Source organism: Vespula vulgaris, chromosome 21 (genome assembly GCF_905475345.1).
Source record: "Vespula vulgaris chromosome 21, iyVesVulg1.1, whole genome shotgun sequence".
Classification (NCBI taxonomy): Eukaryota; Metazoa; Arthropoda; class Insecta; order Hymenoptera; family Vespidae; genus Vespula; species Vespula vulgaris.
The window spans coordinates 285522-308094 of record NC_066606.1 but is presented as its reverse complement, the minus strand read 5'-3'; the positions used below and the strand labels follow the sequence as shown (position 1 = coordinate 308094).

The 22573-nt window shown below is 45.1% G+C and overlaps 2 protein-coding genes across 4 annotated transcripts in view; one reads left to right on the top strand and one right to left on the bottom strand.

Moving 5' to 3' along the window:
- The first annotated feature begins 92 nt into the window (after positions 1-92).
- Positions 93-22573, top strand: part of LOC127071244 (uncharacterized) — a 45208-nt gene continuing 22727 nt past the window's right edge. For 2 of the 3 annotated variants that reach the window (XM_051010286.1, XM_051010283.1), the window contains exon 1: positions 6329-7655. In XM_051010286.1, the coding sequence (XP_050866243.1) occupies positions 7172-7655 (484 nt within the window). In that variant the 5' untranslated portion in view covers positions 6329-7171. Of the gene's footprint in view, positions 133-6328; positions 7656-22573 lie in introns of those variants that run through there. The other variant, XM_051010287.1, reaches the window with a different exon arrangement.
- LOC127071257 (RIB43A-like with coiled-coils protein 2) lies at positions 1134-5550 on the bottom strand. The gene is made up of 7 exons (XM_051010322.1): positions 3400-5550; positions 3192-3332; positions 2906-3069; positions 2181-2421; positions 1722-1949; positions 1424-1530; positions 1134-1365 (listed from the first exon to the last, which is right to left on the bottom strand). Exons 1-7 carry the CDS (start codon positions 3520-3522, stop codon positions 1224-1226), a joined length of 1146 nt encoding a protein of 381 aa, XP_050866279.1. The 5' UTR covers positions 3523-5550; the 3' UTR covers positions 1134-1223.

The window sequence follows — 22573 nt, the reverse complement described above, 5'->3', positions numbered from 1 at the left end:
CGACGCATGTATACGACGCGCGTGCATCAAACCGAGCGATATGAAATTTCGAAATCGATCGGAACGTTTCGTTTCTTCGGACGAGTAGAAAAAAAAAGGGAAAAACAATGGACGATTCGGACGTGGCAAGAGGTACGTAGTTTTAGTCAAGTACGAGTCTCGAGAAGAAACATAACTCGAATTTGCCTATCGAGTTCGTCAAATGGAAGAGCCGATGAACGTAGATACACACGTGGATAAAACAATCACGAGTCGCACTCGTCTCCGTGACAGTTTCCCAGCTCCTTTCGTCACGAAATTTTCTATCCGTTTCTTTTGATTTCGTATTTCGCGAGTGCAAATGAATGATACGAATCGGACAAAGAATTTGTCGAATGCGACTCGTTGAAAGAGATAACGTTTGCGCGTTGCTAATAAGCGGCGATAATATAGGAAGCAGATAAAGATAGCGTTTCTCTTCGAATCGTTCAATTGCCATCAATTATATCGTCGAGTTTACCCAGCAACCATTTCGTACTGCACGCGACAGCACACGTACGTACACACGCACATACGTACCTACTCACGTATGTGCGTGGCGTCGTTACACCGTCGTGACTACGTAACGCAGTTATACCGCGTGCGGCATAACGTGAATACGTTATATACTTATATATCCCGGATTATGTCACAATTCTCCCACATAACAATTTGCCATAACAAAACCGTCGCAGCGGTACGTACACGCGTAGAGTGCATCTGTTTAAGCGGAAAATGTATCAAACGCTTTACCAAGCATATTTGCGAATAACTTGGCTTTTTTCCTAACCTCATTATCGTTAATTTCCCTCCAAGTGTGTGTGTGCGCGCGCGCGCGCGTATCTGGTTGTTCGTTAACCTGAAACTGACGGCGTAACAAAGCGTATGCATGAGTTAATAGAATCTCGTGTAATCATATATGTGACGCAAATTTCTACAAACAGATACAATACAAACACAGATAACGAAAGAGATGAAATACGAATTCCTTCTTTTTTTTCGCTAGAACGAATCGCGCAAAACAACGCTCGGCTCGTTCTTCGAATCTCTTCGTCGTAAAGTCAAGGATTTAGGACGATAATGCGTTCGAACGGAAGAAAACGCGAGACGAGATATCGGTTGCGTTCGGTACGTATTTTGCTTTATTGCGATATGGAAAGGATAGTGCGGCGAATAAAAGGCGAAATAATAGGCAAAGGATTCGTCTAACGCGTTCCCTTGTTGAACTGCGAGAAATATTCAGGCGATGGTTTGTTCTTGTATACGACGCGATTCAAATACTCCTGATAAGACTTTTGTTGCTCGGCGAGCCTCAAGTTTTCCTCCGCGATCTTCTTATTGAGTTCCCTGAAAAACGATCGGTTAAACGCGAACGGGACGAAGGTAAAGGAAAAACGTTTCTTACGTCTTCTTTCGATCGAGTTCACGTTGATAAGCTTCGGCAGTTTCGGCGTGCGCGTTCATCAGTCGATACCATTCCTCGTTTATTCGTTTCTCATTCGATTTCATTTTCTAAGAAGAAAACAACGTTAACGAGGCATACGAAGGAAGGAAGGAAGGACGAGGTAAGGACGATTTCGCGATCTTCGCGAAGACAGGAGGAGGTCGAGAAAATTTATAGACTTCTATTTCCGGATACGCTCGAAGGAGAGAGAGAGAGGATAGGAGGCGCGCGAGCGTCATCGGCTGGCTCGTATCATTACCTGGATTTCCTCCATTTGTTGCGCTTGCTGGTCTCTGAAGACCTTGAGTTGATCGGCCGTCATGCCCTTGTAACGCGTTGCGAGCGGTTTCTTCGGTCCACGGCTGCTCTCCGCTTGCTCGGGGGCTTCCGTCAGGAAATCTCCGGTCACGTGATTGTAGATTTCCGCCTTCTTGTCCTCCTCGTCTTGAGCGGCTTCGCAAAGTCGTCGGTGTTCCTGCTCCTCCGCCTTGCGACCGATGGAAAGCTTTGATAAATCGCCTCTTCGCTCGCGGGACGTTTCGAGGGGACGCGAATCGAGGACTCGAGGATCAAGGGAAACGCGAGCGTCGAAGAGACAGATATTTGTAAACCGCGAGCCGAAGGTGCGACGCGACCGTGAGAGAGACGAGGAGTCTCTCTCTCTCTTTCTCGAACGATTCGTTTTTCTTTAAAAGGATCAAAGAGATCGTCGTTCTACCAGCGCTCTGTTGAAACTCGCGGTGGCCTCGTTTAACCTTCGACGACATTCTCGCTCCAACTTTTCCAACTCCACGGCACGTTCGTCCCTCGAGACAACGGCTTCCTGGTACGCTTTCTCGGCATCCTTTCGTTCCTTCTCCGCAGCCTCGCGTTCCTTCATTTGCTTCTCGACCCACCAGCGCATTTCCTCCTTCCTCGTCCGATCTTGTTCTCGAAAGTTGTGATCCTCGCCTCCGAATCTACAAGCACGCGTCTACAGGTACTACGTGCCCGTTTGGAACGGCCCTGAAAAGATCCTATCCGGCGCGTGTTTACCATCGAGCAGATTAGTTCCCCGGGCAACGAACGGGGAAATCGACGTTCCGTTAACGCGGCTCGTACGACGCGACTTGTCGCGAAAAGCCTCCTGATCCTTCGCTCTCGCGACGCCGGCGTAAACGCGAACACGTTGAGCTGCGTATTTTGCCGGGACTCGCGCGGAATGCAACGAACGCAACTTGCCAATTGTGAGGAACGAATCCGTAGAAAGTTTACGTAAGAGTACTTTTTACGTAATTACTTTTTTATTTCAGCTTTTAGAACCTCGAAGGAACGGCCGACGCCGCGATTACGGGAAAGAGAGAAGAGTAATAAAAGATAAGGTACGCCTTTCGCCGAGGTAGCGAGTTTTATTCCGTTCCAGCGGCCACGGTAACGAGATCTATACGATATAATCGTAGATACTTTTGCGCCGAGGCCAGTCCCAAACGCGGATCGTCGTCACCGACTCGACAAGGTAGCGACGTCCTCAGAGCGTCCGGGTCGTAGAGATCGTAGTCCCGGCGGTCCTCGCGCCTCTGGTGCAGTCGCCGAAACTCCACGATCTCTTCGTTTATCCGTCGTTTTTCCTGACGAACGCGAAGAAAGGTAAGAGCCACTTGTACGAGCTATTCTCCTCTTAGGAGGAAACTTCAAAACCCACCGCGAACGTTAGATCGAGGAGTAACGTCGAACGAGGTCAACCTCTTACCTCCGCTCGTTCCTTTTCCAATTGCAAAGCGATCTTGCTGCTGCGTACAAGACTCTCGTCCAGCTGGCATTCCTTAGCGCGTTCTTCCTCGCGTTGCTGTCTCTTCTCCTCCACTTGTCGATCCAAGAATTCCTTGTCGATCTTGGGTATTCCGAGAAGAGGCAAACGTTACGAAAATTGATAAAAGATGAATTAGCTCGTAACTCACTCCGATCTTTCTGAAGCGAGGATTGAAGATTCGTTTTTTCCTCTCCTCCTCCAGTTGTCGTCTCCTTTCGATGCTCGCCGCGATTCTTCTATCCTCCCCGGTGGAACGTGGAAATTTTAGCATCTCGATAAAGTTCGACGACGAGCCGATTCAAAAGCGATCTCTTGCTGTGCGTACGTACAGGTTATAATGAAACGTCGAACGAGCGCGAGCATGTTCTCAGAAACCCTACGAAAATGTATACGAGCGCGATAGGGGAGAGAATAAAAGGGCGTACTCGGTTACCATGGCGAGTTTGATCACGAAACGTGATTCCGAATCGTATCGTTCCTTCTTTTTTTTCTCTCCTTTGTTTCTCTCTTTTCCGACAGAAGCGAATGGAATATTTCTCATTGTTGAAATTTCGTTGCATTTAAACGGCAAAGGCGTACGATACGAAGCAGTCGTAGGGAGGATCGACCTTATCGCGATATTTCTTTATTGTTAATAAATATTTAAACAAGAGGAGTACGCGTAGACGGAAGCTCGAAGGAAAATTTAGACGTTTCTTTCATGCTCTTTCGTCGGTCCTCTCACAATGGAACGTTTCATTTATCGTCGTGCTAACGCGGGGGGTTCTTCGCGTTTAAAGCGCGTGAAAGGCGTCAACGGGAACGGAGCTAGTCGTACACGAGCATCGCACGCGTTCGACGCGTGTGCGTTTGCTTCGTTATCGCGTCGGTGCATCAAAGTATAAAGCGAAGATCGTAAACGATCGCGAATACTCGATGTGTGATGCATAAACGAACGCGAAAAGAGACAAAGTAGCGGATGCGAGGCACGATCGCGCGCTGTCTCCGCCGTGCTTCGTGTTTTGTAATGAGAGAGAGAGAGAGAGAGGAACGCGGAACGCCTTATATCCTCAGCCATTGGTTTCAGCCGCAAAAATATTCTATTTTCTATTTTCTCGCAAACTACTCTCGGCAAAAACGAACGCTTCGTGCAATACTTTGCGTGGCACATCCACTTCTGTCTACGTTCTTAACAGTTGATATTTACAGAAATCAAATTTTACAACTTCCAAGATCTATTTTGATTTTAATGCCGCACGTTCGCGGTTCTTACGTAAGAATCTTATAAATCTTGTTCCGGATACGCGCAAACGAGAGAAGCTTGCCGACCGAATTGTACGTGGCATGGATAAACAACAGCCGTATCTAGCGTCTGCACCGATAACATAATCAACTCTCTTTCTCTTTCTTTTCTTTCCTTTCTCCCACCACTCGTCGTCGTTAATTGCCTCTCTTCGATCGGAGACAATTAGAGACGCCTATATGACACGTCGCGTTATTTGAAATTATACGCAGTAGGAAAAAAAATGATTCTTCCGTCCCGAGGAAGAGAAAAATTCTCGACGAAGAGAAACGGTAACGTTTAGCGTTATTTGGGGAAAGAGGTGGTGGAAAGGGGAGGGAGACTCGACCGGAGCGCAAAGAATAAATAAGAGTTCGTGCTTTATCGTTATTCGGGTGACTCGAGATCGTATTCTGTAGGAGAATCCTTACGATTCTCGGACATGATACATGTCACTTTCTCCACGGCTTTCCATCGCGACGATGTATAATCCATTATTCTTCGTAGAATAATTCGTCTTGCTTTCGCTCGATCGTTGTTCGGGATTCGAGTAAAATATCATGATATACGTGTACCGGGTAACGTAAAAACGAAGAGTCACGTTTCATCAAGCGTTTCTCTACTTTTTAATTTCCAACGATCATAACGTTATCGTTGCGACTTTCCTGCATATCGACGAAATAGAAAATGCGATTTACGAGAGATCGCTCGAGAAGAGCTTTTCGGTGATATCGATGGCACGTATACGGCGATGACCTATACTCGTTATGTCATACGAAGAGGGACGAGAGATCGTAGTTTTAAAACGACGTCGAATCCCGTAGCAGTCGGGAGCGATACGAACGTAGAGGAGGACCTCTTCGATCGCACGCGAATATCCCCGAGAAATTGGCACGCAACGATAATCGCTATCTCTTCGTAATGCGAGTACGATGTTCGTTACAGAAGTATATGTATTTGTTTTCGTATTTTAGCATGCCCGTTATATCGTCATACGTATAAATAAATAAAGCGAGCTCGTGCAGACGGTGTCCGGTCGCTCTCTTTTGACATCATTCTAGATAGCGTGTCTCTCGAGGCATATCTAACTTCGACCGATGGAACGTAAATTAATGAGTCGGATGGTAATGAGTAAACCGGAATAATAATAATAATAATAATAAGAAGAAGAAGAATAAGTAGAAGAAGAAGGAGAAGGATAGGACGATAACGCGAGGGAATACAAAGGGTAAGATTAGGTTTAATTAAGAAAAAGAATTGTAAAATCGTTCGCGCAACGGTAACGAATCGAGATCATGCGTGTTTTCGGACGCACGGTCCTCGTCGAACGATACACGTCGACAAGTAGTTTTTCCTTTGCGATTACGATGTGAGAAAATGACGATTCGTAGATTCTTTCCCTGCGTGCACTCGCGTTAGTTCGCTCGGATAATTTCGTTCGAAGGAACGATTTTGGCGCGAGTCCAATAAATAAATAGGCGTCGTTCGATCGGCGAGTCTCCTCTCTCTTTCTTGAGAAAGAACTCGTTCGCACGGGCAATCGTTATTGAGCGATAAAATCGTTGATCGGGAAAGCCGATGGATAGAGTAGAAGGAGAAGCGGGAGGAGTACGAGGTCGCGATCGGCGAACTTTAATGCGAGTTCTCGTTAATTTGCACTTCAAGTTTCCACGGCAACACGTACAACCGAGCCCAGAGAGCGCGTAAGATACGCCCGTGGCGAAGCGAGACTCTTGGGCGCCTGCGTGGTCGAGTGACGTCATTGGCGAACCGGGCAGCCCATCGCCCGCCAGACATTCAGTCTCGTCTTGGCACTCGAAGAGGTCGCAAGTTTGTCGCGCGTCGCTCCCTCTACGCCGGAATCACACGATATATATATCTATCTATATGTATATACATGTAACGTATAACGAGCGCGAGAACGTATCTATCGTCGTTCCGTCCTAAGGGGGGCTATCACCTGCTCGCGATACCTACGGCTTTCGCCAAAGTTTACGGTCGATTCCATCGCGAGTCCCGATCGGAGTGCGACGCGACTAACTCTCTTCTACGTTCTCGTTTCGACGTACGCGATCGTAGAAAAGCGACGATACTCGGCGATTCGGCCAAAGTGTTTGACTTGATCGAGAAGTAAAAAGGAGATAGAGAAAGGTGGTGATACGTACGTTTCGTGTTAGATGTCATTTCGGGCAACGACGTTTGGAGAGTCGCGCGGATCGTCGACCGATCGAAGATAGGAAAAGAAGAATCGTCGTGGAGCCAAAAGTGAAGAAAGAGGAGGACGAAGTGGAGGAGGAGGAGGAGGAGGAGAAAGAGGGGGAGAAGGGTCCTGCGTGTTAACTTTTATCTCTGGACGCGAAAGATCGATTTATGTAACATTGTGGTGTCGCGTAAGGTCTGTCCACCTTTCCGTACATACGTACGCGCACGACACGCGCGCGCGCGCGCACGCACACGCACACCCGCGCGTATATGCGTTGTGTTCTTTCTCTCTCTTTCTCTCTCTGTCTCCGTCTCTCTCTCTCTCTCTGTCCCTTCCTCCCTTCCCCTTTCTTTCTCTCCCGCGCGCGCGGCTTTTCGCTCGCTCTTTTCCATACCTATACCTTGACTCGCACGCGCTTACTATGCGCCCTGAGAGCACGTTTATTACTATGAGATAATGAGCTGCTCGGTAAAGATCTCGTCTGGGAAGAGTTGGAGCGGATCGCAGAGGAGGATCAGCTCGTTGGCGGAGGAGAATACGTGCCCTTCTCCTAACGGCGCTGCTTCGAGTTGCGCCCTCTTGCAGACGATTCAAACGACCAATAACGCATTGGTCGCGTCCTCGCTCGCTACCACGTATACGACTACGTCGAGCACGGGTTTGGAAACGATAACTGCTACAACGGCAACGGCGACGACGACGACGACGACGACGACGACGACGATCGGCGGTCCTGCTGCGGTGGCTGCTAACATAGCCGGTGTTTTCGGTGCCGGTGGCACCGCCGCAGGCGGCGTCGGTCAAAGGATCGCTACGCCACGCCCCGTCAAGTCGATCGCTACGAAGAAAGGAGAAGACACGAGCAAGCTGCTCAAGTACATCGACGATAACGTCATCGGCAAGAACGGCACCTTCTTCGGACCGTTCGGCCGCAGGAAAGGTCAGTGATCAATATGTGCGTTCTTCCAGCGCGACGCTACCACCACCACCGCCGCCGCCGCCGCCGCTGCCGCCGCCACCGCCGCCACCTTTCGTACTATCGTCGTCATCCTTCGGTCACCTCGTTTGCCTACCTTTCGCGAAACCTCGATTTTGTCAACATCGACAAACGACCCATTCGACTATCGATATTATCGTAAATCACTCGCAACTTCCACCGTTTCGAGTCGCTAATAAACTTGGACTTTCGTACCATGTTTCATTTTCTTTTTTTTTTTTTTATTTTCTTTCTTACTTTCTGATTCACCTTCTCGCGAAATGCCTTTTGTTCGTTCTTCGCTACTTCGAAAACTTATTTGAGATATCTCCTGAGATCTTCGATCCTCGATGAATCGTTCGAAACAAAGGAATAGGTCGACGAAGTAACGTCGTTTTTATTGTTTTCTTTTTTACGATTTATGTATGCTACTTATAAGAATTACAAATTACTCGGTTCTATTCAAGCTTTTGCATTATTATCGCACTTTGACTGGCCGTTTCTTTGTCAGCCTATCACTTTGTATTTCTTTCTTTTTAGAAAGACCTCCGTTGAAGTCCATTCGATAAACCGTTCGTTCCATGATTCTTGTTTCTTTTAACGTACCCCATTCGTTTACTTATTAATCGTTGCAGGAATTTTTCGCGAAGGTCTGAGATCTTTCAACCGCATCTGCTCCCTATCGTTATCGTTATCAATAGCGTGTTCTCTTGTATCTCCGAGATTTAAAAAAACAAAACCGAGTTTACTTTGCAATTCGATCGCGGATTAATCGATTCTCAAAGACTGTTTCGTTTGACAAATTATCGTTTTAGAAATTCATCGAACTTCTGGTAACAGCCGGAATTCGAATTCCGTTCGAATTTCTCAAAGTCGTTCGTTGAGAAGAATATCGCGCGTAACTGCGCTATCGATCATACGATTTTATTTTCACTTTATCGTCCGATCGAGCGAATGAATCACTTTCGTTTATTGGACGTGCTACGATATTATCTTTCTCGAGTGGAATTAATTGGAGTAATCTTTTCATTCTTTCTACGATCGAAAACAGTAAAACGAACGTTAAAAATACGACTCTCTGTCACTTGTCAGTATTTAAAAACATCGAACACGTGTACTTAGATTAGAAAGAAAAAAACGTTTCGCGTAATCGAGCGAGTTAATTGGCCTGGCTGATAAAATATCGAATTGATCGAGCTCTCGAAACAAGATCGTATCGTCGTCGAAGAAAACAAATATATCGATCTTTCGACTACATCTAGTAGTCAAAATCGAATGGGTGAAACAAAGCGACGAACGACTCTGGCGATATTCTTCGATGCCTCGCGCCACACGTATGCATACGTACGTACGTACATCCGTTCGAGACGAACCACGTGGTCGCAAAGTGAATTGCTAAAAGTGCTACTTACTCACGCACAACCATTAACGCCCGCGAACGTACTCGCGCGTACAAATTCCTTCCATTAATCCTCCTAACTAGATTTACTCGCGAAAAGATCGACGACGTTTCTTTTCCGAGAGTCCGTTTAGCACATTCTTATTCGAGTTAAATTTTAACCTATTTCGAGTCGAAGTTACTCATAATATCCGCGCGCGTATATACATTGTCTAACCGTAAATTGTTATCCATCGAGAGGTCGATTTTTACATTGGAATAAAAAGAAAAAGAAATATTGTATAAAGAACAGGAAGCGTCGCTTAGCTTTACGTACACACTCGCGTATATATAATATATAATATCCGTACAAATGGTCATCGAGGAAACTGGAGCAGCGAACGGAAAACACAAGAGCAGGGCTTACTTCAACAGGAAGTTCGATCTTTGCGCTTTCGAACGATATTGGCGTGCCATTTTATAAGTGACTTTTCGCGCTAAAGATAAAGAACTTGGCAAGTGGTGGCTCGTCGACGCGAAACAATACCAATTTGATGCCAACGATGAATCTACGGTGGAATTCCTCGGGTTATTCGTTTCCACTCTCGAAAACAAGGTGTTTTTATTAACGCGTTTGTAGATATTTTCACGAATACATTTATGTCCATTTATTACGTTGTCGAAAGTTGTCTTCTCTGCGATACGAAAACGTTGTCACGGGGATCGACTGAAGCATTAATCAGGAGATGTTATAAAAATAACTCGATCGATCGATCGATCGAACGGATAGAAGAATTCGTATTTGACCTCGTCGTAACTCGTCTTCGTGTACGAAAAGAGTTGGACAAAAATATAGCTTTGCGAGTGGCAGCTGTCCGGGATGAGTCATCGTCGTAAAAAAAAAAAAAAAAAAGAGAGAGAGAGAGACGCGTATGTATGTGCCAACTTACGTATTTATTTATGATACGTTAAAACGGTGTAAACGATAACGAATACACGCGCTTTGATTCGCGAAGGACAGACTTATCGGAGATAAGAAGCAAAAGGATCGATCGATTTCCTTACCTACTCGAGAAACGTTGTTTCTTTACCCTTTTACATTTTCTCGTTCGTCGGTCCACGTCATTGTGCTTTCGTTTAAGCGACGAGAGAGAGAGAGAGAGAGTTTCTTACCAAGGGCAAGGTCAAACCGAACATTATTAAATTTCTCTGGCCGTGACTAGAGATGCGCGGTTGTTGTGTAGGACCGCTAGTAGTCACGTGATCGTCATGCAACCGACGCATCGACCAACAGATATCGTAATCTATATAGACACGCTGTATCCACTTATTTCCCTTTTTTAACGGCATTTTGGCGATACGAATAAAACCGATGTTTCTTTCTCTTTTTTCTTTATCGGAAAAAAACACATTCGCCGAGATACTGACGTATGAATGACTCTTGTAACCTTAAAAAGATAAAAAGATAGAGATAAGATTTATCTATTTTAAGACAAGAACGTTTTAATCTAAATCTAAACGATAGAGAGAGAGAGAGAGAGAGAGAGAGACAAAAATCGATTTCGATTATATCATCTTTCATCTTACTTTCGCTTTTACTCTTTCCAAGGATCGAGTCAGTTGTTGTTTCATCTCTCATTTCTTTTTCTCTCGTCCATACGGGCACGCTACAAGCATAGAAACGCACGCGCGGACGAAGAGACGCGTGACCTAGTTAATTCGTTACAGTACAACATTAACCTACTTCTGTCCTGCTCAACATATCTCTTGTCGGGTGGCTTGGCCACCCGTTATTAAAAAATATTTATTTCTCCCTTAGAAGTTAAGATAGAAGGGGGAACTTTCAGTAAAAGTTGCGTGTTGGCTACGACACCGAAAACGTTTATATACGTACATACATACGTACGTACGTACGGAGGTTATTTCATTTTTATTTTAAGCATGCATTATTATTCAAAGAGGGCTCCAACCCTGTATGTTGGTAACAATTTTTTTTTTATCGATGTAGCTATGTGGAGGACGAAAATTCCTCGTAATTTTTTTTCTCTCTTTTTCTTAATTCGAATTAATAATGGAATATAGATACTTGACGTTATCTTGTAATTTCTTGTTGTTATAATTTTTATTGATTTTTTTCTTTTGTTTTTTTCGGAAATCCAATTACTAAAGCGCCAAAAGTTATTTGATCACCCTGTATATAGAAGAGCTAAAAGTGGATATTACGTGCATAGTACATACAGAGACGACGACTTCCTGCATAATTTCTGCTCCGTGTCCTGCATTGTACGCCGAAACAAAGAACCATATTCAAGGCGTCCGCGAATAGGCCCTGGGGCTTCCATCGGAACACCAAGGCCCTTTTACTACTTCTTTTCTTTTTTTCCTCTTTTCATTCCTTCGAGAGTACGAAGGGTAGAGATATTTCGTTCGGTATTTGCCCTCTCTTTTCTGAAATCAAGTTACCTGTCGAGCATTTCTTTCACCTTGAATTTCGACGATTCTAAAACGGTTTTGAAATCATCGAGTTGCAGAGAGCGATAAAAATGAGATTATTACGCTTGAGGAAGATCGTGAAAGGGAGACGTTCGACTCGAGAGAAAGAGAGAGAGAGAGAGAGAACTTGGACGACGATTCCAAGATGTCTCTCTTCTTGGATTCTTGCTGAGCATCTAGAGATTAAACCGATGGAGATGGAATTTGTATCTCTTGGCGTGTATGGTGAAGTCGCGCTTGGCACACCGCTAAATGCGCCAAGAACGAATGGCAAACGCGTAGGCGAAATACGTTTACGTGATGCCAATAAAATTCAATCGAGGAAAGACGCGAAACTCATCCTATCTATCGGACCGAACGTCAGAGAGACGTGTTTGCAAACAGACTATTATCAGATAAAGTTATACGATAAAGTTATCGAGCTGGTTGGATCATCGTTATATAAAATAAGAAAAAGAAAAAGAAGGAAATAATATCTCGTTTAGAGTTCGATTCCCTATCTATAACGATCATCGTTAATAGCTTATAATCGATCCTGGTTCGTTAATGGCACAGTACGATGCTTCGGTAAAGAGCATTTAATTCTGCCTGCCTAGCGTGGCACAGACCGTCGCGGTCGGTATTCCGTTTGTCCGTCCGACGTCGGTTCGTTGATACGAGAAGCGCAGGGTGAACGACCGGCTTTTAAGTTCTATTCGTTAAGCTCTCGCAAAAGCGTCGAAGCGATCTCGGAGAATGACGTCATCGTAACGTGCTTCCTAACGAACGTTTGTGATTTCGTTAACGCTATTACACAGTAACACTCGATCATAATTCGATCCGTTAAGCCGATTTTAATCGAACTCTCGTCGGTATACGATTCTCTCCTCTCTCTCTCTCTCTCTCTCTCTCTCTCTCTCTCTCTCTCTCTCCTCGATGCGTTGCTCAAGCCAATAAAATCTTCCGTCTAAAATCACGTTATCGACATATGTACGAGCTTCTCTTCTTGTTTACCAATCCATAAAGATATGAAACCAGGGATAAAAAAGTTATTGACAGAACGAAAAGTTTGCTTCGATTTATTATTCACGTGTCACATATTTATTGACCGACGTATATTTAGACACGCTATACGGTGTGCGACTTTACAAGGGTTCGAGGGGATCGCCTCGCAAGGAAAAGACAAAGCCGATTGAAATTGAAAAACTTAAAACGCTGTTTTTCTTTGTCGCACCATGGAATTAATCTCGTCGTCGTCGTCGTATAACACGCAAATAACGTTACTTTATGCAGGTTCTTTTTCCTTTTCGTGTCAGGAATTCGAGCCACCGTTCTTATTTCGTCATCGTTATTTTGCGCGCTTAACAGCCGTTCTACGTAATTCTCAGGGGTCCCTAAAGGTGTGGCGCTTTACTACACCTACATATGTAACCACGCACGTAAAGCGAATGAATTCTTTCTTGGTAAAATAAAGAAATACTTTTGCTAAAGTTTCCTCCGTGAAAGGAGAAAAGGAAGACTCGTTTGAATATTTTATACTAGTGAAATATAAAGAGGAGGAAGACTATAGAAACGTTTTGATTAAATTTTTTCCTAAGGAATATTTCGAGCGAACTACGCGAAAAACTTTTAGCCGCTTGCGACTAGATAAGTAAAAGGAGAAGCGACCGTACTTGACATTTTTTAGACACTCTATTTGCACGGTTTACAAACAATTTTGATTTAAAAGCTTCGAGCTCGGTAGTTTTCAAAGTTTAGCCGCGGAGTACTCGAGGCTAGTAGGTACTGTCGTCTATCTCCTCTATCATTAAGAAGACTATACAGAGTCGATTATACCTTTTTTTTTGTTTTGTTTATTCGCACGCTTTACACGTTATACGAGTACAACTTTGAAAGATATTCTTCCCACGAGGTAAATTTTCTTTTAATTTTTCACACCGTAACTATCACTTTAAAGTCTTCCTTAACGTACACAGTACTACTTAAAAGTCTTCATCCGACGTTCCAAGCGCGGTTCGTGCGAGCGATTTTAACTTGAAAATAACGTCGTTTTTATTCTCGTAACGGGAGAAGAAAGAAAAACAGCCCGTGTATATAGGTACGTTTGAATAAACTAAAATATATGTAGGAGCGAGCATATTGAAAGTTGATCCGAAAGAGTCGATCTATCTCTACGACAAAGTACTGGCAAAAGGCGAGCTCGACTTTCTCGCGAAGGTAAACTTATCGAGGGCAACTTGGAAAAAGTGTGAGTCCGTATTCTTCCGGCAGTGACGTCAGTGGCGGTTGTAACGAGATTACGATCGCCTCGAGCTACCGACACGATCTGATATGCCGTTCTCCATCGTCAACGATCCACGTCGTTGGGAAATGGTTAAAGGACGTATCGAGACGTAGCTTTTTATCGTCTATATATTTTTCGGCCTTTCTTCTCTTACCCTCCTTTCTCTCTCTCTCTCTCTCTCTCTCTCTCTCTCTCTCTCTCTTTATTTCTCTTTCTTTCGAAAAATAGGTGAGAAAAAACGCGAACCGAAAGAAGAACGATTATTTCCTTTCGTTTCTTCGCAATGACATCACGCCTATTTTAAGAGACGCACGCCACGGCTATCGAATATCCGTTATGATGTACGACACGAGAAGAGAAAGATAATCCAACTTCAAATATGATTGATTCGATTAGAAGTTTCTTCGTTTATACGTAAAAGAAAATTTATCGCTATATCGACTACATATTTATTGGCTTTTCCGACGAATCGATGTCGATTATCTAGCCTCTCGGATGGAACGCAAATTGCGAAATTTGTGAATAGTCGAATCAAAAGGATGAAAAAAAAAGTATATGTAGGAGGACTCGATGAAACGCATCGTAAGAGCAAAATACGCTTTCGGTATGTGGGGATTACATTCCACCTATACACGAGGACGGAGACGCGGCAGGAACCTTCCGGACAAGCGAATATTTCGGAAAGTCAAGTAGGTATATCCGAAACGTACGCGATTGGTCTCGTGTAAGAGCAATCTCGAATAGAATCTTGCGTTCTAACGTCCCGGTAATATCTACTTTCACAAAAGGCAACGTGGCTATCTTAATTTACGTCGAATATCTTTCCGTATCGCGTCACGATTCAATGAGAACGTTTTACAAGATAGGTGTTTCGACTTATCGAGAGATACAATCGACTCGGTGCAATAAGTTCCCGATTCGATCTTACACGAGCGGTGCCGGTGAAAACCGCTTTTACATGGAAGATTGCGAGAAAGGATCGAGGGAGGCCGAGAGTAGGACATCTCGGAGTCTTGAAACGAGCGATGACAAGCGAAAAGTTTACGAGGTATTAAACGGGATAATTAAATCATGGTTTTGTTCGATTCGCGCAATAAAAGGAGAACGAGGATTAAATCGGTCGGCCATCGGAACGGAAATTTACGCTAATCGGAACGTACGATCTTCCTGCAGACCACGATCGTTATTTTCTTTCAAGTACGAACAGATAAAAAAGCATTCGGCGCAAATAACGATAGCGCATACAATGTAAGATTACCGAGTCTCGTCACGCACGGATCTCGACTGGCACACTACTATTATCCGCGCTGAAGGAAAACGTTGGAAGGTTCGGCGGAAAGACTAGGAATAAAGAGAAACAATCGCGTATTAACAATCGGAAAAGGATCCACTTTACGTTGCGATGCCGTGCACGCGTTACGAGATCTTTTAAGAGCTTCACGGAATCTGCATAAAATGTGACCTCGCGCGTTTAAACGGAAGGTCGAAGCGGCGTAATAAGTTGGAGACGTTGTAAAAGGGAAAAGTTTAAACTCGTCGACTCGTTTATGATTCCAATAAAACTCGCGCGGCAACGTTTGCCGGGAGGTGCTCGTAAAAGGGCGAGCTCGGTCATTCGCGAGAGTTCGATCGAAAAATAGACAAAGAGGGGAAAGAGAAAGAAAGAGAGAAAGAAAGAGAGAAAGAAAGAGAGAAAGAAAGAGAGAAAGAAAGAAAGAAGGAAAGAAAGAAAGAAGAAGAAAAAGGAAAGGAGGCCGACGACTCGGCGGAGCGACTCGGCAAAGAAACGCGTTTGTAGACGCGATAGGAGATGGACTTGACGAAATACCGTTAACGCCGATCCAGGGTAAAATTCAGGAGATGCACCTTGTCCTCGAGCGTTCCGGTTTCTCCTGTTAAGGACACGATTGTGCTTAACAGCGTCGACGATATCGAGGACGAGCCCGAGGAAAAAGAAGAAAAGAGGAACAACGCGACCGAGGCGAGCCATTTTATATTCGCGGTCGTGACTCAGAGCGCGTCTTTTGCGACACGTAGAAAACGCAGTAACGCGTGTATGCGAGAAATGGAGGAAACGTATCGACGATGAAGTCGACGATAGAATCGAACGAGAAATTGCATTCGACCTTTCTCCTCGTCCTTCCGACCGGAATGGAATCGTTCGACGAGAATCGTGACGTCGAATTTCGTTATCGCCGACTCGATCAAAGATCATCGAAAGATCAACTTTTTCGTTTTCATCACGGAGCAAACAATGACCCGAGCCGAGCGATCGGCCGGCCATTCTATTCGTCGACGTAACGTCGAATGCACGTACGTTATCGCTCGGCAAAGGAAAAATAATCGCGCGATAGATCGTGCGTAGAGAGGACGCGTGTACGCCGAAACGATAAATAGAAAATACAGATGCGCATAGGTACGGTATAAAAAGAGTATAAAGAGCGACTGTGACGAGACGACGGTGGAAGGTTTTCATTTCTACGACGTCATGGCCAAAGGCACGTCGCGCGCTCGTGCGTGCATGCGACGATTACGAAGCTTTATCGCCGATTCGATTCCATAATCGCCTTTTCATACATAGTACTCGATAGTACTGTTCAAAACAACGCGTGACGTAAGACGCGCGAAGTAATAAAGATCGAAACGGGTTAGAAGCAACGGGATAGGGCGTGAGAGATCTTCGACAGAAAGATGGACGATGTCATCGACGGGCATAGGGCAGGCGTGCGAAATCGATAAGAAACGAGAGAACTTTTCAACGATAGGAAAATATCGTATCGCGACGCGACGCTGGCAACGCCTCGAAGATACGCGTCTCTTTGCGTTCGAACGTAACGTCTTTGCGTAAACAAAGTTGATCTTTAATAATAAGTTCGTCGCGATCCATCGGGCGTCGCGTGAACCGACGATAAGGATCAAAATGCGAGCCTCGACGTCGGGGCACGTCGACGATTTAGTATCGTCGACACGCCCGAAGAAAGCCGAACGTGAATTTTCATTACGTCCGTAGGTCGGACGGATCCGCCACGCACGGTTCGTCACGCTCGGCCATTACGTAACGCCTTTACGCACACGTGAGCACACCGGAAGCGACACAAGACTATACGTATATTCCTCTTTCCGTCTCTCTATACTCTTCTTACTTTGTTTCTTTTCTGTATACACACTCGAGCGCACCTGTTACATAGCCGCGTTACTACTCCAAGCGGCTACTCCGCTTATCGTCGGTCCTCCTATAGGAGTCGCGGACGACGCTTCTTCTCTCTAAGCAAAGACGGTCATTTCGGTGTATAAACGACGTTAACATCCATTGTCGAGGGTGTTAAAAGTTAGTTACCATCGGCTTTTATCTCGGATCTTCGAAAGACCTCGATCTTTTCCCACGAATTCGTCGTCCTACAAATTCGGATATGTACGAAACTGGAAACGAGCTCGGCGTCGTTTCTTTTAAAAGCAGCGTAGCCCCGGAGCGTGGGCGTAAGCCCGTCCCAGGACGGGACGGTATTTATTCCCGAATTCGTGACGATCCGTGACTACTCCATTCTTCTTCCGCTTCTGAACGCTGACGTCATAGTCCGCTCAAAATGGCCGAAGGGAGCAAATTGGAGAGGCTAGAAGTCGGCATTATTCGACCGTCTGATCCATAAATAGATGACGCTGCTAAGAGAAAGATCGCACGCGTTGTTTGCGCGGTAAAAATTTCTCGAAATAGAACGGGAGATTAGACTCGATAAAAATAATTCGATGTGTACGAGTCAACGATGTGAGCGTCAACTTCCTGGTATTCGTACGAGGAGCGTGTTCGACGAAGGCACTACGATATATTAAATCGATAGCGATCTACAGGATTCTTATTGTCCTTTTAACGTTTCATTTAATCAAAATGGTAGGCAATGTTTGTTTCGCAAACAGAGCTGTGGGACGTATGCCTTTTTTGCTTCGCTTTCTTTATCATCGACGGGAGTTTACGAGCGACGGAGCGAATGACGTTTCTCGCAGGAAGAACTCGATAACCGTTCGAACGTAGCGTTACGCGTCTTTTCCATATCGATTATACGCCTAGAAAGCTGTCTCTCCTCTTTATACCGCACGAAGAAAGGATCTCTAATGATAAATACGAGAGCGTGAATCGTCGTCTTTCAACGCAACTTTCAAGATCTCTATTCTTCTTATTCCGTCTTCGCTTTGTAAAGCTTAGTTATCTTCGAGAGTAGGCTTTATCCGTACGAATCTATATAGGTATACGTTCTTTTCTTTGGCAGCAGGCATTGGGATACCACATTGGAAAGGGACGACACCGCTTTTTTCTTCTTCTTTTTTTTCTTCGTCCATTTAACGAGATTCTTTTTATTCTCGCTCTTTTACGGTTTTATTATTTTTCTCGATCGACGCGAACGCACGCGTTAATCGTTCCGTTATCGCGATAAATAAAGCGACTCCTAGTTGCAAGAGATACGAAGTATTCGCGAATGTAGGATTTTAATATCGAAAGCGTCCCACATAGCTTTTTTACATTGTGCCGTAACATGCGTTCAGGCTGAATCTCCTTTACGAGAAGCAGAGGTTGCTCGAGCGTACCGAGGCGGCGACGCGTCTCAAGGTCGAGGTATCGACCCAAAGCCAGGGGTGACTGGGTATTTCTCTCTCTCTCTCTCTCTCCCTCTCTCTCGCTCGCTCGCTCGCTCTTTTGGTCCCGACCTCCTCTCGCGCGAGCTACTCATCTCCCAGCGGTATACTCTGTTTTATCTTGTTCCCCGAGCGCACTCTCTAAACACGCATATCTCTATACGCCTTCCTTCGATGCATCCAAACAACTTCTGTAAAACTGGTTTAACAATTCGTAATCAGTCGTTGACCGACGACGAACAGGTGGCGGTACGTACGAAATCGAAATAAAACTCGTCACGGTCGACCCAATTTCAAAGAGACCAAAATAAATTTTCTCTAAGATTTGGTATCCTTCGAACGAAACGATCGTAATATGCGAGACCTTGACCCTACGAGAGCTCCAATCGGATACAAGCAGCATTCTCAAAACTAAATTCGTCTTGCGACCTTCCGTAAACTTAGCTTTATAATTTTTCATTCGCCTCGAGTGTCCTTCGTTAACTTGATTCCACGCGAGCATCTCTTTTTCTCTCTTCATTTTTTGGAACGTTCGACAATTGAATTTGGCCGATCGCGAAAATTCGGACGGTGTGCTTTGGCTCGGATACGTTCGAACGAGCCACGACGTACGTACATGCCAGTTCCGTTTTATTTGCTTTTGTTCTCCTCCACCCCCGAATTCGACCGCCCTTCTTCCAGATATCGATTATTCCCAACCAAGTAGCGGAGAGCGATATAACGAGAGACGAACGTGAGGGTATTGACAACACGGCGTGCTTATTTAAATCACGCCTTGCAGTTCTGCACGGCCGAACAGGTTCTAAAGTGTCTATGTAAATTCTTGTTAAACGTCAGACGAGAAACAGCAGCGGCAGCAGCAACGTTCGAGAGTCGATTGACTTTCGACGTCGACAGCTGATTTTACGCCGTCGACTCGTCGCGCGTGACTCGCGTCGTTCGAAAATATTTATTACCTTTTTTGCTAATGCTTCCCGTTCTCTCGTCTTTTATTTAAAAATATCACCTACTTTGATTAATATTTTCAAGCGAATTCATTACCATAGTATATTAAAGATACGAGCTATTATAGATGTATCGAAATATTCTAAGTGGACTGTGAAACCAGTCGCGCAAATGAAAAAGACATAGAAAGTAGAAAAACTCGAGCAAAAGTAATGCGATTAACCTGCAGCGGAATCGAGTGCGCCTGCATATTGAGTGAGAGAGAGAGAGAGAGACGACGCATATCAAATTTGCCACTCCTTCAACAATTTTTCTCTCGACTTCTTCTTTTTAACATTTTATTTAAATCCTAACCAACTAAGTGGGTTAAAAATATGCGCGTAACCGGACATACGAGCGATGAATCATGCGAGTCAAACTTTCTCGCGAGGACGTTTCGCGAATTATTATCGAAGGGTTAAAGTTTCCTTTTTCTTTCTTTTTCCCGAGGTAGAAGAAAAGAAAAAAAGGAAAGGCAATCGTGAGAACGCTCGCTTACCGTGCTCCAGTCCCGATTACACTTTCTATTTCTATCCTTGCTCGATCTAAGCTAGATTTTATGCTTCCGGCTACTCTCTCTCCCTCTCCCTCTCTCTCTTTTTCCGTTCTTTTATTCTTGTAAAATAAGACCACACGAATTTCTACTTTCCTTTAGTTACTTGTGCTTAATTTTCTTTTTACGATCCACTTTGTAATATTTACATTGCGTAATTTTTAATACTCTACTCATAGTTTGGTGTCGTTTTAATAAAATTAAAAACTTGCATCCTTATAGGTATGAATCGCGTTGGAATTAAATTCGTTTTTACAGCGACAGGACTTTGCCCCGTAAAGTTTGTCGCTCTTTCTCTCTCTTCTTTGTCGCAGGCTTTGTGCCGGCATCGTGCTGAGGGCAGTGAAACGAGAACGAAAGAGGGAAAGAGAGAAAGAGAGAGAGGGGAGAGAGAGAGGGGAGAGAGAGAGAGAGAGAACGGGAGAGCTGGCGTTACCATGGTATCCATCGTTTTCGCCCGTCGGGACGGTTCGATCCACCCGTCGTCGAAGATCGTCGATAACGCGCGACCGACCGAGCGACTCCTTTCCTTGGTGAAAAGCACCGACACGCGCGCGAAAATATTTGCTCGTTAGTCCGAAAAGTCCGTGACCCAAAACCGTCTGTCTTGTCTTGGGTCGTACGTCGTCGTGTCGCACGTACGTACGTAGTCGTATACGTGAGCACGTATACAGCTACATACACATACGGATAAAGCACCGAGCAAGCTTTCCCGCTTCCGGCCAATCTCGTCGACTTTGAATCGACGAGGGGAGAGACGGAAGATTCATTAAACGCGATACGCGTGGCCCCTCCTTTCGCACGACATCGTCTTGTGTGTTATCGGTTTAACTCGATCAAATATTTAGACTGGATAAGAATTATTTATTGAATTAAATACGTACGTACGTAAAACGAGTCGGAGTAGATCAGCGGAATCGGAGTAGTTCTTTTACGACGGAAGAGAGTCGTTTATCGCAACGAAACTGCGGACTCGGATGAAACTCCTTGTTGATACGGTAGGAAAGACGAACTCGAAAAGAGACGCACGTACGTGTGTATTTTCCAAAGAGAAAAGCTGATTCAGCGAGCCGAGCCTCTCGTTTCTTCGTCTTTGTTTTTTCGCGGGAAATGCGTAAAAGCCAAGTTGGCTGCGTATTTCGCCATTTCCTAGCGTCTAATTCGAATTGAACTCGCTTGAAGGGATCAATCGAGAAATGTCGGTGGCACCCTCTCTGTCTCTCTCTCTCTCTCATCTCTTACGTCACGTTTCGATAGATCCGCGTTGGGAATAGGTCTTAAGAGGCTCAATGGAAGATACGCGCCGTCGTTCTTCCTGGAAACGGCGGGTGGCCGAACGAGGAGCCAACTCGCTCGCTCCTCTTTGTTGCCATCCGCAAAGAGAATAATCCATGTCCGTCGTCCAAACGACGTCCTCTTTTCTTCGGACGTAAGTACTTACCTACGTTCAACAGCCGCGCCTTCTTTCCCCTCGAGCCGTCTCTTTTTTTCTTCCCTTTCCCTTCGCCTCCTCGCGTGCAAGATCGCGTTCCGTCGCTCAAAGATCACGGCCGAACGGCCTTATCTCACGACACCAACGTGCGAGAATTCCACGGAACGAAACGCGATCGGCTTTTGAGCTGACTCCAGATTCCAAAGAGGCAAACGATCAAAACCTCGAAATCTTTCTCTCCTTCTCGCTTACGCGAAGGAGAGGAAGAACGAGTATTCGCAGATAGATTCGGCCTTGATGCAGCCGAGAGAGAATCGTGAATGGACGTTGACCTAAATAAATTTTTAGAAGAAACGTCAGCAACTGCGACGCACGTAGCGAAAGAAAACGCGTCAGTGGATGACGGAAACGTCGACGATAGGCGGCGGGTATCGTACGTTTCTAAGGAACGATTCGACGACGTCTCGCGTAATCCTCTAACGAAAACTATTTCATGAATGAGCACCGAAACGAGAGATTAGATTATCGATCTAACTTGCCGATCCGATTAATATCTTCCAAGGCAAATATTTCTACGTAAACAATCACGGTTGATACCATTCGATCGGGAAAACCGCTTTTAAAGGCCATCGGGCTCTTTGCACGAGTTTCAGTTAGGTCGAACGTATGAATGTTTACGCTTTTAATAGCTCGCGTAGAAGCGGTTTCACGACTATCGAATGATATTTCTGCTCGATACGCGAGTGGTCTCGCAACGTTTCGTGTTTCTAAATATATTGCCTCGCGATACAAGAATCTTTTTAGTAATCTCGATAGTGCAAATAAAAAATTCGATCTCTCTCGAAGGAGGTACCAACAAATAAAACGCTCCTTTTCAACGCGTTTCGTATATTTCCCCCGCATTAGATATCTCGTGTTTGACAAGTTTATTACCATGAAAGTCTTAAAGCAAAATCCTTGACAATAATTGCGCAAGTCCGACGCTCGTTATCGTTTCTTAGCGGATAGAAAATTGTCGACGTTCGTCGCGTCATCGGTCCGGAAGGTATCGAAACGTGCGGGTGGCACGTAGGATAAAGGTATTTTTCGCGGTCGGCAGTAGTCATCGATGCGCGCTCACAGTGGAATAAGCTGCACGGCCATTATGCACCGG